General features: G+C 40.0%; 1 protein-coding gene across 2 annotated transcripts in view; it reads left to right on the top strand.

Moving 5' to 3' along the window:
- The window catches only part of LOC101173614 (plasma membrane calcium-transporting ATPase 1-like), a 53,833-nt gene that overhangs the window by 4,190 nt on the left and 36,526 nt on the right, over positions 1 to 13,117 (top strand). For both annotated transcript variants that reach the window (XM_023955477.2, XM_078948275.1), the window contains 5 exons: positions 7,126 to 7,323; positions 7,532 to 7,789; positions 9,783 to 9,908; positions 10,394 to 10,549; positions 12,363 to 12,386. In XM_023955477.2, coding sequence (XP_023811245.1) covers positions 7,126 to 7,323; positions 7,532 to 7,789; positions 9,783 to 9,908; positions 10,394 to 10,549; positions 12,363 to 12,386 — 762 coding nt within the window. The remainder of the gene's footprint in view (positions 1 to 7,125; positions 7,324 to 7,531; positions 7,790 to 9,782; positions 9,909 to 10,393; positions 10,550 to 12,362; positions 12,387 to 13,117) is intronic.

Here is a 13,117-nt window from a genome sequence, read left to right as displayed (position 1 = left end):
TCAGCTCCAGCTGCTATGAAAACCCAGCTTGATCTGGCAGCTCTTCTCGTTTTTTTGAACCACCGTCTTACAACTTCCTGTCGGGTTTGATTCGGGTCACTGATCCAATCAACACATGGATCATGTGATCCTGGAGCTGTGTGTGATGATCCCTAAAGATGCTGGAAAAGGAAATCAACATTTCCACACAGCTTTGCTGCAGAAGAAGGCCTGAAGGCTCTCTGGTAGATGATTGCGATAACTTTTGAGCGGCGATAACTCCATGTACCAACACCAGCAGATGACAGAGCGTCCACTCTGTGTCTGCTGCTGTTGAGTTCTGGACAGGGACTGACTGGTAAAACTTTGTACTGATCCCTGCATACATACCAGGACCTTGATTTCCAAAAGAATTGGACATTTACTTTTGTCTAAGTGGAACTATGACCACTGAGCAGTTCTTTTTCATTATTGGCATTGAAGCGACACCACTGATGTTGTCATTGTTTAAGTAAGACTTGACGCAAAGAATGCAAAAGTCTGTGTTCTGTTTAAAGGCTCATTCATATTTTGGGAGAAGTGAGCCATCTGGCAGAGATCTCCGGGTTTATTCTTGATGTTGACATTAGATATTTGTTTTTCCTGCTATGCCTTGATTGATTGATTGATTGATTGATTGATTGATTGATTGATTGATTGATTGATTGATTGATTGATTGATTGATTTGGTTTATTTCAAGCATTAATTGTAGACACTACAAGAAAAGAATTACTCAAATTACAAATTATATAATGCCACCCCAACTGAGTAATTTAATTTTATAGTTTTACATATGTCGATGAAGACTCTCATTCATCCAGGTAGAATCCATCATAGTAGTAGATTTAAAGGTTGTCATCTGGACTTAGTTTTTAAAGTTAGAGAACGTTTCACCTCTTATCCATAAAGCTTTGTCACTTCTGAATTCCAATGCCAGAATTGACAAAGCCTTTTGTATAAGAGATGAAATGTCTTCTAACTTTAAAAACTAAGTCCAGATGACAGCCCCTAAACCTACTACTTTGATAGTTTTACATAGTTTTCATAATCCAGTTCTGATCAGATCAAGTGCAAATTTTTGTGCACAACAAAGGGAATAAATGGAGATTTGGGGAGAACACAAAAATGAAAGGCTAAATCAAAGCTGGATAGATGTCATTTTCATATTATTTCCTCGTCATATGTCCTCAAACATGTGGATGTCTTCCGTGAACCTAAAATAGTCCTTTTCTGACCAAAATGCTGCACGCTACTCATGAGTGCCACATGTATTGCATTTTTACAGTTTTGTTTCATGACATACATCAAATGCCGCAGTTTAGTTTTGTGTGTAAAATCTAACATGAAAGATGTTGGTCCTGGTTTCCTGAAATTATTTTATCGCCTCATTGCTCCACTGACAGACCATGGAAAGGCCAAGAAATATTAGAAATAGATTTTTAGATGAGTGTGATACCATCAGTCCCAAAAAGTCCTCATTTTGAAGATACTGAACTTAGTTTTTTTTTTTTTATTAGCTGTAGAATATATCAAACCAATTTAACAAAAAAATCTGTATACATCAAATAAGACCTGCACATGTTTAGGTAAACTTCTGGAAGAAAATCACATTTTTTTGTTTCATTTTTCTAATTTATAAAGCGTCAGTAAAACATCAGAAAGCATGTCACCATCAGATCAAGTGCAATGTTTTAGTGCAATTTATAATCCAGGGATTATAATCCAGGGATGCCCACTTTATCTCATTCTGTTTAGGTTAGTTTAGTAATTAGCTATTGTATTTGTGACTGATTTTATGTTTTGTACAATTCCCAGTGTGAAGCCCACTGAGACAACTGTGTTGTAATATTGGGCTATATTGATAAAACTGAATTGAATTGAATAATTTTGATTGTTTTATGGTGGTAAAAACCCAGTTTATTCTGGATTTATCTAATATGATCAAATGATCCCTTTTTCACCATCATCCCCACAGAAGGGGGCCACGTGTCAATCAAAATCGTGGTTTTAGTGGAGACAAATTCAACTAATAAATATGAAACTACACATTAGCTAAATACAAACTCATCCATCAACACCAAACTAGGATGAAGCTGGAACCTCAAAACTCTGTGATCAACAGAATTCATTTTGGTGTGGTTCTTAATTCTGTGCTTGAAATTTAGTAACAGTGGAAGACAAATTCGTATTAATAGGAAGAAACCAAACATTTGACTGCAAACACTCCACAAACTACAACGGTGAAGTTAATTAACATAAGATAGTTAAAGGAAGATAAAGACACTTTTAATTTAAAGTTGCATTAGTTGCATTATTGACTGTATCTGAAACCTGGAGTGGGTGAGTATGACGTCACCCATAGAAAATGACTTAAACTACAGCTCCAACAGAATAAAGTCAATTCAACTACCAAAATATCAGTAAGCAATGATTGGTCTGTGTCTTATTTCTAAGAAAAGTAGTCTCACCAATCATGAGTGGGTTTTTTGGAAGTCCACGCCCCTACCACTTGAAGGCAAGCTACATGAAATCTGTCAATCATTTTGAACGTTGGATGTGAGACCATACACTTCTATTGACGCATCTTTGTTCACTTTTCAGCATATTCTTTCAGTTGTTGCCACAGCCAATCAGCTTCCAGTGATTTGTACAGGTGGTTTGTCAGAGATTTTTACTACAAATGCCTGACACAAAGGATTCAGGCTGGGGACCAGCACAAGGAGACCCAGACTTAGGCCCCCGTTCCCGTTCCCAGCCCCTTTGTGGCCACAAGGGTTAGAGAGTAGCTTGAAGGGTCTTGCATGAGGAACCGCACTGGATTCAACTCATCGCACCCCTGGGAAACGTGCCCAGTCCACACGCACCTAACTGAGCCGTTGTTAGGGCCAGGATTTGAACTCGGGCCTTCTCGCTGTGAGGCGAATAACAGACATTACAGATTATCAAGAAGATTTTAGAAAAAGGTATCAGAGCCAGAATGGTTATTCTGACCAATAGAATTTCTAAGTAAAAGCTGTTTATTTCTCCATAGAAGTCGATGGGATTTTAGCTTCATGGAACCAGCAGGAACTTCCTGTTTGGAACATAAAGGGGGAGGAGTCACTCAGTCCAGTTTTCATATACCGTCAATGGTTGTCACACAGTATGAAATGAAACTTGTCCTCCACATTTGACCCATCCCCAGGGTGAGCTGCAGACATAACCGCGTTTGAATCCATTCAATCCAGTCCAGCCCCTTCAAGCTCAATGTCAAGCAGGGAGGCTTTGAGTCCCATTTTTAGATTCTTTGGTGTAACTCGGCCATGGATTTGAACCCACCACTTTCAAAACGCAGGGCAGACACTCAACTGCTCGGCCACTGACATGATCAATAAACATGGAGGAGAACTGCAAGCTGGCTCACGCATGTTGCATCCTTTGTGTACTGCAACTCCGTCCGTGAAGCATGGGTTTCATGGCTCCTTAAAAAAGTAAGAGTTAAAGTTGACGGTTTTGTCTGTTTGCTCCTGAGCTCAAGCTTCAATGAGATCATAGAATTGAAGCCGTCCATGTTCTCCCATGCAGGCCACACTTGTTGCAGAGATTTACATTTTAGTGGTGGTGTTGTAGTGCGTTTGACCCCTGACTCAGAAGCCTGTCCCTCCGGCACAGACATCGTTAAATCAGTGGCAGACATATTAGGTAATTCTGTGCCCTAGTCTGGTTTTAGGACTGTTTTGCATGTGTTTGTCAAAGTCAACTGTGGCCTGAACCCTCTGTAGATTCTCATTTTAATTATAAACTGTTCTAGTGAATGTGGAAACAGAAGAACCCAGTGCTGTTTATGTCTGTTCTCATTGTTTCTTGGGCTCTTTGAGAAAACACATCGGCTTGTGTCAGATCAGTGACTCATCTGTGGTGTGTTTTCCCTTAAATGCTAATTTTAAACTGTGGCAGGTTATTTTTGTGTGGCCCTTAATGACCTATGACAGTGTGTTTCCAGCATGTCTTAATGGGGTCTCTCTGTTCTTGATCTGGCCCTGACATTTTCTCCTTATTATTAATTGATCCCGTCTGTCCATCTTGCAAGCACCCAGATAACACCTCCAGTGTTTGCTCTCCTGCTGGTGAATGAAGGAAAATGTCACCACGGCTTGAAATGACGTGAAGGTCATTTCCTCTGCTCATGTGTTTCTATATGGCTGTGGACACATCTGTAGTTTCATCCCACTCAATGGCAGTTGGAAAATGTTTGGGTAGAAACCGACAGGAACCATTCTACTGCAGCAGAACTGCAGCTGCACTGAGAATTGTGGGATTTTAGAGGGTCCCGGCGTTCTTTGTGCTTGTTTTGTTCTGGCGGGAAAACCAGTCTCTTTTCAGCTCCCTCCCTTTTCCTAATGAGATCCAAATACGAGACTTCGTCAACCAGGTTTTACATTTTAAAACATCAAGCTCAGATGGTGGAAAACAATGTTATTTTTCTGACCTGTAAATCCTAATCTGAAATTACATTGTAAATTAATCTTATATAACATCTTTGTTTAATCCTAAACTGCACTGCATTCTCATTGATCCCATTACCTTAGTGGAAGAGAAGCTATTCTTATTCACTGTTAAGGTAGCGCATAGTGGAATGGAGGTCTAGAGGAAGACCAAAGAGGAGGTTCACCGAGGGAGGAGGACTTACAGTCCAATTATTTTACTGAAATCGATCACATCTAGACATTTATTATTCATTTGGTGGTAAAAGTATAAATGAAAATGTCTTTTAACAAAGAAACTCATTTTTTTCTTCTTTGTATTTTGATCAACAAAAACATAAAAGTTTCAAACATTCAAACCTGCATTTCAGGTCTTAGACTGTTGTGTTCTGTATTGTTACATAAAGTTTGTCATTTTCTTTTCATTCTGGGATTGTTTGAACTAAAATTGTATCATTTGTTTAGTGAACACAACACACATTCAGCCCATTGGAATTGACCTGACTTGGTAGAAGCTAGCTTGTGATTGGACATCTTTTTGATTACATCACATTTTCATAAAGAGACAACGACAGTAGAGACACAACAGGAAGAGAAGCTGACAAAGTTTGACAGAAACAGATTATTGACTTCCTGATCGATCTGCTACCTTTTTACCAACATCTGGTTTATGTAGTGGTTTTCCTCTAATGTTACTCCCAGTACTACATCAATGTTTGATATACAGTATGTTTGTTAACCTTTACATCCCTAATACAGAATTACAAAACTACATTGTGTTTTTGAAAAAAAAACACAGATATAAATCTCGCTAAATCGTTTTTCTGTTAGTAACCCAAATAAGTTTGGATTAATTTATAAGACATTAAGTTGTAAACTAACAAAACACGACGGTATTAATCTAAGCTTTATTTCTATTCACATTGCATGAGAGCAAATTATGATTTACAATGTCAGAAATATTTAGATACATTCACAAATCTGGGCTTTCAGCAAGCTAGTGCTTTCCTCAACCTATGAAGGGAAAATCTGCAACTCTTTTAGGAGTTTCTTTATGAGGGTTGCATTAATTCTGCGGAAAGCACACTGCTCAGAGTTTATAAGAAAAGAGTTTATTGATAAGTATGAGGCAAGTCCTTTATCCTTAAGGAGGCATCAGGGACATAGGAAGGGGAGGACAGGGGGGCACTTTTGGGTGGCAGCAGAGAGGAGGGATTGGAGGAAGAGGGGGAGGACACAGCAGGAAAATCTGAGTGATGCACAGGCAAGCTCAGGAAACAGAGAGAGCCCCAGAAACCTGGAAACTATCTGACATGTAAGTTTGTCAGAGACATAGGAAAGAGCAGCCAAACTCTGTGGGTCAGAAACATGAAGCCAGGAAATCCAAAACTGGAAAAACCGATGAGGACCACAAACCCTGATCAGATGGCTGGGGAGTCTCTGGCTACAGATGACTTTGTGGCAAAGGGCCTTCTTCTTCTTCTTCTTTGTAGTGTTTATTGGAAGTTGGCAATCATCTGGTTGACAAAGGACCTCAGGGGAGAGCCTCCCTTTTTACCTGTCAGCTCCTCACAGGTCGAGACAGGAGGCAGGATCATGACGAAACTCAGAAAAAAATAAGAAACGTTGTTGCTTTTCTATTTGTTTCATCTCCATAGTTACCACTTTAAAAAAAAAATTATTTAGAAGAATCGGCAAAACAAACTTCTGAATTTCCTTGGCGACAAAGGTTTATCGTTGACCACGCCCACATTCCTAATATGTTTATATCATATGTTGTACTGTTTTGTTCATCTTGAGCCAAGGACTCATGAAGGTCCATGACATTCTGGTAAAAAATGTGCGAGCAACAGAGCAACGCCACTTTAGCGACTTCTCCATGCTAATGCTGTTCCAAATCTACTAACTTTACAACCCACTTTTTATTTTCTAAGAAGTTTCCCTATGATGCTCGAGGAGTTAGAGGAGAGGAGATAGACTGAAATCTCTGGGGTACTAAAGGCCTTTTTAATTCCCTGGTGGCCTCTTCCTGAGGTCAAAGGTCAATACAACTTTGGTTTTGGTTTTTTTTATTTCCCATATTGTAGAAAAATACAAAAATCTGCATATTCACCATTTGTCACAAATGTCATAGGTCCTGTAGCCATCCCATAATAATTTCAAATCTTCCATGGGATATTCCCAAGACGTGTATTTTGGTTTCATAAGTGGGTTTTGAAATGCTTTTGAGCCCCATAAGAGATTTTGACCTCATTCATTTTTTTAACGGTTTCTCGCTCTGTGATGTCATCATTTTTGGGCGGGGTCATTCACGATGCCCAAAATTCATTTTTCACCAAGTACCAGGTGTGGGGAAATTTAGCTGAGTTTTGGAGTCTGTTTCGGGGCCAAAATTATCTCTGAAACTGAGCGTAGAAAGAAAGGAGAACTGCAAAAACATCTGCCGTTCAGGACTGCTTTGGGACGTAAAAACACATCTCTAAATAATTAAAGAATTAAGAATCACAAACATTACAAAACACTTTGGGACCCAAAATAAATTGTAAAACAGAATTCTCCGAAAAAATTTAGAAGTGCTTGAAGAGTTATCAAATGTTTGACAGTAATAAAGAAAGCGTTGTTTTGTTGTTTGTCCTGCTGCAGGTCTGGAAGGGAATTCAGAGGACATCAACAGGAGGAAGGAAGAGTTTGGACAGAACCTCATACCTCCCAAAAAGCCAAAAACCTTTTTACAGTTAGTGTGGGAAGCCCTGCAGGATGTCACACTCATTATCCTGGAGGTGGCAGCCATCATTTCACTAGGCCTTTCATTTTACAGCCCACCAAATGCCGAAAGACAGCGTAAGTACCCCTGCGTTCAATCCTCAACCCAATCCTCATACGGGAAAATGGAAAATAATCACTGATTTGAGCTGTTGTGATCTGGTTTGCTCCAAACTGGAATTGTGCAAGTGCTTAATGCCGAAACTTTAGCCAACAAAATCATCCTGTAACCTCATTTTAGACTGGAAAGTGCCTGGAAGGTGTGTTTCTGTTTGCCTGTGACCAGAATGTGGCAAAGCAGCGGGCGGAGTTGAGGAGGATGGAGAGGCGGAGACTGGATGGATTGAAGGTGCAGCCATCCTCCTGTCGGTGGTCTGTGTGGTGCTGGTGACAGCCTTCAATGACTGGAGCAAAGAGAAGCAGTTCCGCGGGCTGCAGAACCGAATCGAGCAGGAGCAGAAGTTCACCGTGGTCCGAGGGGGACAGGTGGTCCAGATCAAAGTGTCTGAGATTGTCGTCGGTGACATCGCACAAGTCAAGTATGGTAAGGAAACACAGCAAGATGTGCACGCCTGGTTCTCATCATGTCAAGTCGTGTCCCTACACTTCTAAAAGCAGGACTGGAAAACTGGAAATGTAATTTTTATCAAAATAATTCCAGCTGGGAGATGAAAAGCAACAAGCAAAACGTGAGCATAAGGAACAAAGCAGCTCACAGCCAAAAGCAGGGGGGTCCAAACTTTTTACAAAGAGGATCAGATTTAGTGAAAATGTGTGAGGTCCGACCAATGAGCCAGCATTCTTTAAACCCTTGAACTATCCAATGGAAATTTATATACAATGGCATTCATTTCAACATTGTTACCCAAATCTCTCTGAATTTCATATGTAAAGACCATACATGGCATGTTTAGTTAGCATGTATTCTCTGCCTCTTGATACTGAGATTCTAAAAAACAGCCAGATTAGGAAGACACTGTTGTTTTGTATTTTACTGATGAAAATACTCCTATTTTCACTTGTCCCAAAAGCCGCAGCCCTCGCTGTTAACTTTCTTTTTTTTTTTTTTAAAGTCGACATTTTAGAGAGGAACTCGACATTAACCAGAAAGGGTTGTGCGGTAATGTTGCTACAGGTTCAAAATGGCTGATAACACAACCAATCCCTATTAAGAAATCAGTTTTTAGAAGGTGTTGGGGGCTGCATATTAGGGATTTCAGGACTGGTGCCTGTGGGCTGGGGAAATGTGGCCCACAGCCGGACTTTGGACATGCCTTGCTTAAAGACAGAGCAGTCATGGATGTGAAGCGGAACAGAAACGTTCTGGAAATGAGGGCAGAACACAAAGACCACATGCACTGGATGGGTGTCAAAAAGATGTAGATCAGAGGATTCAATCAGAAACCCAAGCATGAAGTACGGACAGTCAGTCAGCATGTAGATACGAAGGCAAGTTAGAAGAATGGCACACTGCAAAACTAAACGTAAAGTCAAAGTAACACCTCAGGTAAGGGACCTAAAGTCAACAGGATGAACTGAGTTAAAGCGAGAAACATAACATGGTCATCACAAAGCTTTAGCTTAATAACTGAATTCTAACATTTGATGAAGTCCATGTGTTCTGGTTGATTTGCTGTTTTGGCAGAAAGACAGACGTGCGAACCAAAACAGCGGCAAGAATAAGGAACCGTGAAGTACAAATATTCAAGAACACAGATTTACCGGATGAAAATAAAGATTAAACCCAAACTGAGGATCCACAGTCTGAAGCTAGTATAAAAATCCAGAAATCCTGTGGTCCATCGAGAAAAGAGCGAGAAGCTCAAAGATGAACAGAGAAAATATGATCCTCACACAAATGCATGACTGCTGGCTTCAGAACTCATCCCAAACGTGCTAAAACTGGTCCACTTGGTCCAGGAAGCCCATCAGTGTCAGGTGTTGGGATTATGGCATCCTGGTTACACACAGAACATGCGATTGTTGTTTTCCTTCATGGCGGTGTAGTGGTTAGCACTCTCACCTCCCAGTGAGAAGGCCTCGGTTCAAATCCCAGCTGGACTCTTTCTATGTGGAGTTTCTTCTTGTGTATGAGTGAGTTTGTTTCAGATTCTTCCCACAGTCCAAAAACATGCTTCACAGGTGTCTATGTGAGGTCCTGAAACAGCCTAGTGACCTGTGGAAGGTTTTACCTAACCTTGCCCAACAGTAGTTGGATAGGCTCCAGCAACCTTCCAAAAGGGATTAGGCAGGTTCTGAAAAGAGATGGATTGAGGGCTTCAGGTTGACGTAGTCTCAATTAGATGCAGTTTTGAAGATTTAAACAGAAATCTGATACAAATGTTCTCCTCATTCTAATGATTTAACTTCAGGGTTTAGAAAAAGCTGCATCATCATGTTTTCATCATTAATAGAAGGCCTTCATCTCCTCATGGGTTTGGATCTTTTGCCTCCTGCTTGCAGAGGATGCATTTAATGATGAAGATGACCCACTGATGGAGTGAGTGTTTGCAGTTATTAAGTGTAATCTGTTCCAGGTGACCTCCTTCCTGCTGACGGAGTCTTGATCCAGGGCAACGACCTGAAGATAGACGAAAGCTCTCTGACTGGAGAGTCAGATCATGTCAAAAAGAGTCTTGACAAAGACCCCATGCTGCTGTCAGGTACATGACTCCACTTCTGTCTCATCAGATTACAGCCATGTGACCCGGGTGACCTGCTTTCAGATGATTGGTTCTTCTCTTCAGATTTGTGCACATCATTTTCTATTCTTCAGAAAAGATGGTTTTCTCATATGAAAGCTGCTGATAAATGCATTATTGTCACAAATGAACTCAAAATGGTACAATTTACCTGAGTTTTAGACAGTATGATTACATTCTTAGTCTGCTGTGTGAATCAATCTTTGCCATTTCAAAGAAAACATGATGCAGAATTTAAAAAAGTTTGCAACAAGGAAGATCTTTTTACAATAAATGCTGCATTTCCTTCTCTGCAGCAACATCACTAAGAAGTATAATGTTGGAATAGAATCAGAAGGTTCACTTAGGTTCATTGTCTCTTTGCTTTTCCATTTGTAAATTGGGACGTAGCCACGTTTGTCTTTGAGGGTGGATTTTAACCTTCAGGGTTGTCCCTTCCTCCTCAGGGACTCACGTCATGGAGGGATCCGGCAAGATGGTGGTCACTGCTGTCGGCGTCAACTCTCAGACTGGAATCATCTTCACGCTACTCGGCGCCAGCGATGAAGGTGACAGTGAAGAAAAGAAGGAAAAAAAGAAGAAAGAAAAGAAGGACAAGAAGAGTAAGTTGAGAATTCACTGCGGCTCCTTTGTGCTATTAAGTCAGTCACATATGTAGTACACTCACACTGATGGTAAGCCCCGATGCTTTAGGCTAATCACCAGGAGCTTTAGAAGTTCAGTGTCCTGGTCAATACCACAGTTACTTTTGACAGGGGAGGCTGCAGAATGCATGCTGGGAAAAAACCTTCCTCCTCTCTAGCAGGTTTCTGTGAAGGACAAAACACTGGCAGGCAGTTCATCCACTGAAAACCAGTCAACGTGTTGATAAAACTTTTCTTTAGTTGAAAATATCCCTCAGGTTTTTATAAAGTATGTTTGTGTTTAGTGAAGCAAAAACACAATATTATGTTCTGTTTTTAGACCTCTGTTGACTTGAGGTGCTTTGGAGGTCCAGAGGGATCTCCTAGTCCCTGAAGGACCTCTTCCTGACCATGAAGGAATTTAGAAGATATTACTGCTCCCACTCTGATCATCTTTTGATCTATTCTAAAAGTGTTCTCAGTGGTCTTTTAACTTTGATTATAACCAAAATCAAGAAACCCGTGTCATTTTTAATGGAGTGATTTTTGTGCCAATATTCCAAGAGCAACACTCACAGTTTTGACCTTAAAATAATGTTGTGTGCTCAAAACGTTATTTTGCACTTGAAACAACAAAAGAAATGCATTTGAAACACAAAACAACTCTATTCTTGAAACTGAAAAATATCTGCAATCACAACAATATTCACCTGAGAGAGATTCTGTCTCTTCTGCACTTGAAACAGAGCAGGGCACCACATTACTAATTTTTAAGTCAGCCAATCACAGACACGGACATGAAGGTCACATCCTTAACATGACTTTGAGAAAAATGGTAAAGTTGCATCATGCACCTCTTCTCAGTAACTCATGTCTTTAAATTCTTAAAATATTAAAAGACTCACTCCAATAAAAACGGTCATTTTGGTGTTTTTAACATTTTTCTGATAATGGAAGACAAATATAGAAAAGCCATATAAACAAATTAAGGTTGAAATTGCATTTTGGAGTATTTCTTTATTGAAACTGTTGTGAATTAGGAGCAAATGAAAAAACACTGTTTGAAAAAGATCCCAGTTGTGACATAGAAAATACGCTGGGTAGGAAAAGCTCCCTGCTGTGCTCCATTCTGATGCCTCCACTGAGAGACTAAAGGATCCATGAACGTCTTTGTTTTCCTTGTCTTGGTCCCGCCCACAACTCAGAGGCAAATGTCCAGTGAACGCCTAAGTCCTAGAAAACGACGCTGGGTTTTTTTGGGCTAAAAACGGGCTCATCATACTTCAAAGACCTCTGGAAAAGCTTAGAAAATGGGACAAAGGATGATCAGAGTGGGTAAATTATTTATCACACCCTCGAAGGGCCAGGAGTTTTTACAAGGGACTCGTTTTTACTTAACAAACGAATATTTGCTAAAGTAAAAAAAAAAAAAACCTTAAACAATTTATAAGGTGTTTACTTTATTAAAAAATAAAAGAATTTTCTAAATGTTTTGTAGTTAACGCTTACAATTGAATCCATTGATGTAGTTTTCTTATCAAGGTTGAAAGCGTGTAGGAGTCAAGTCATGAGATCTGGAGCCCAGAACTAAAATGTTTCAGAAATCAGCACCTGGGACTTTTTTTAAATGAAACACCCTTTTGAAGGTGACAAAATAAAACAGTTCATACTTTTTCAAAGGACTACAAAGATCCAGTTCAACCCTAAAGGGAAAACTATAAACACAACGAAATGAAAAACTATAATCTCAGTCCTCTCAATAAAGTGTGTAAACGTTTTTGTGTTTTTACAGGTAAAAAAGACAAAGATCTGAAAGGTAAGCAGCACATTTACATAAAAACCTCAAACATGAGTGAATGAACCCAAGTGAAAATAACTCATTTATCTAAAACTATTCTGAGGTTGTTCTCATCTCGGTTCCCACAGTTTATTTTACTGAGTACCTTATAATGTAACCACAAAAATGTTTCCTGTCCATATGTTTTTATGCATCACATTTGGCTTCATTGAAAGTGTGTCACTGTGTGTATATATGTGGCTGAAAAAGGAAGAGTGCTTTGTAGCTTTTAGGGAGAAGATGGAACAGACTTTGAGAGGTCAGGATGTTCTTCCAGATGATTGGACAACTACAGCTCAAGAGATCAGAGAGATGGGGAGGAAGGAATCTGGAGTAACATCTCAAATGAAGAAAACAGTTCAGGAGACTTGATGGCGGAAGGAAGAAGTTCAGAAGTTTGTTCAGAGGAAAAGGTTAGCTAAGAATAAGTGGAACACTGAGAGGACAGAAGAACAAGGAGAAGGTGAAGCCTATCCCAAGTGGAGGTGGCCTGGACCAAACAAAGCGCAGATGAGGACTTACAGTAGGTTGGTCACAAAGGAGGAAGAGGCGGATCTGCACAGGTGAGAGAGAAACGGAGATGGAAGGAGCAGGTTAGATGGATCAAGAACAGAGATGGAAATGTGTTGATGGGGTCTGCAAGTGTGATGGAAAGATGAAAGGAGAACTTTGAGGAGCTGATGAAGGAGGAACGTGTCAGAGAGCACAGA

This window comes from Oryzias latipes, chromosome 6, assembly GCF_053564925.1.
Source record: "Oryzias latipes strain Hd-rR chromosome 6, Olatipes_Hd-rR_3.1".
Classification (NCBI taxonomy): domain Eukaryota; kingdom Metazoa; phylum Chordata; class Actinopteri; order Beloniformes; family Adrianichthyidae; genus Oryzias; species Oryzias latipes.
The sequence above is the reverse complement of the archived record's forward strand: the minus strand, read 5'-3'. Positions and strand labels throughout refer to the sequence as shown.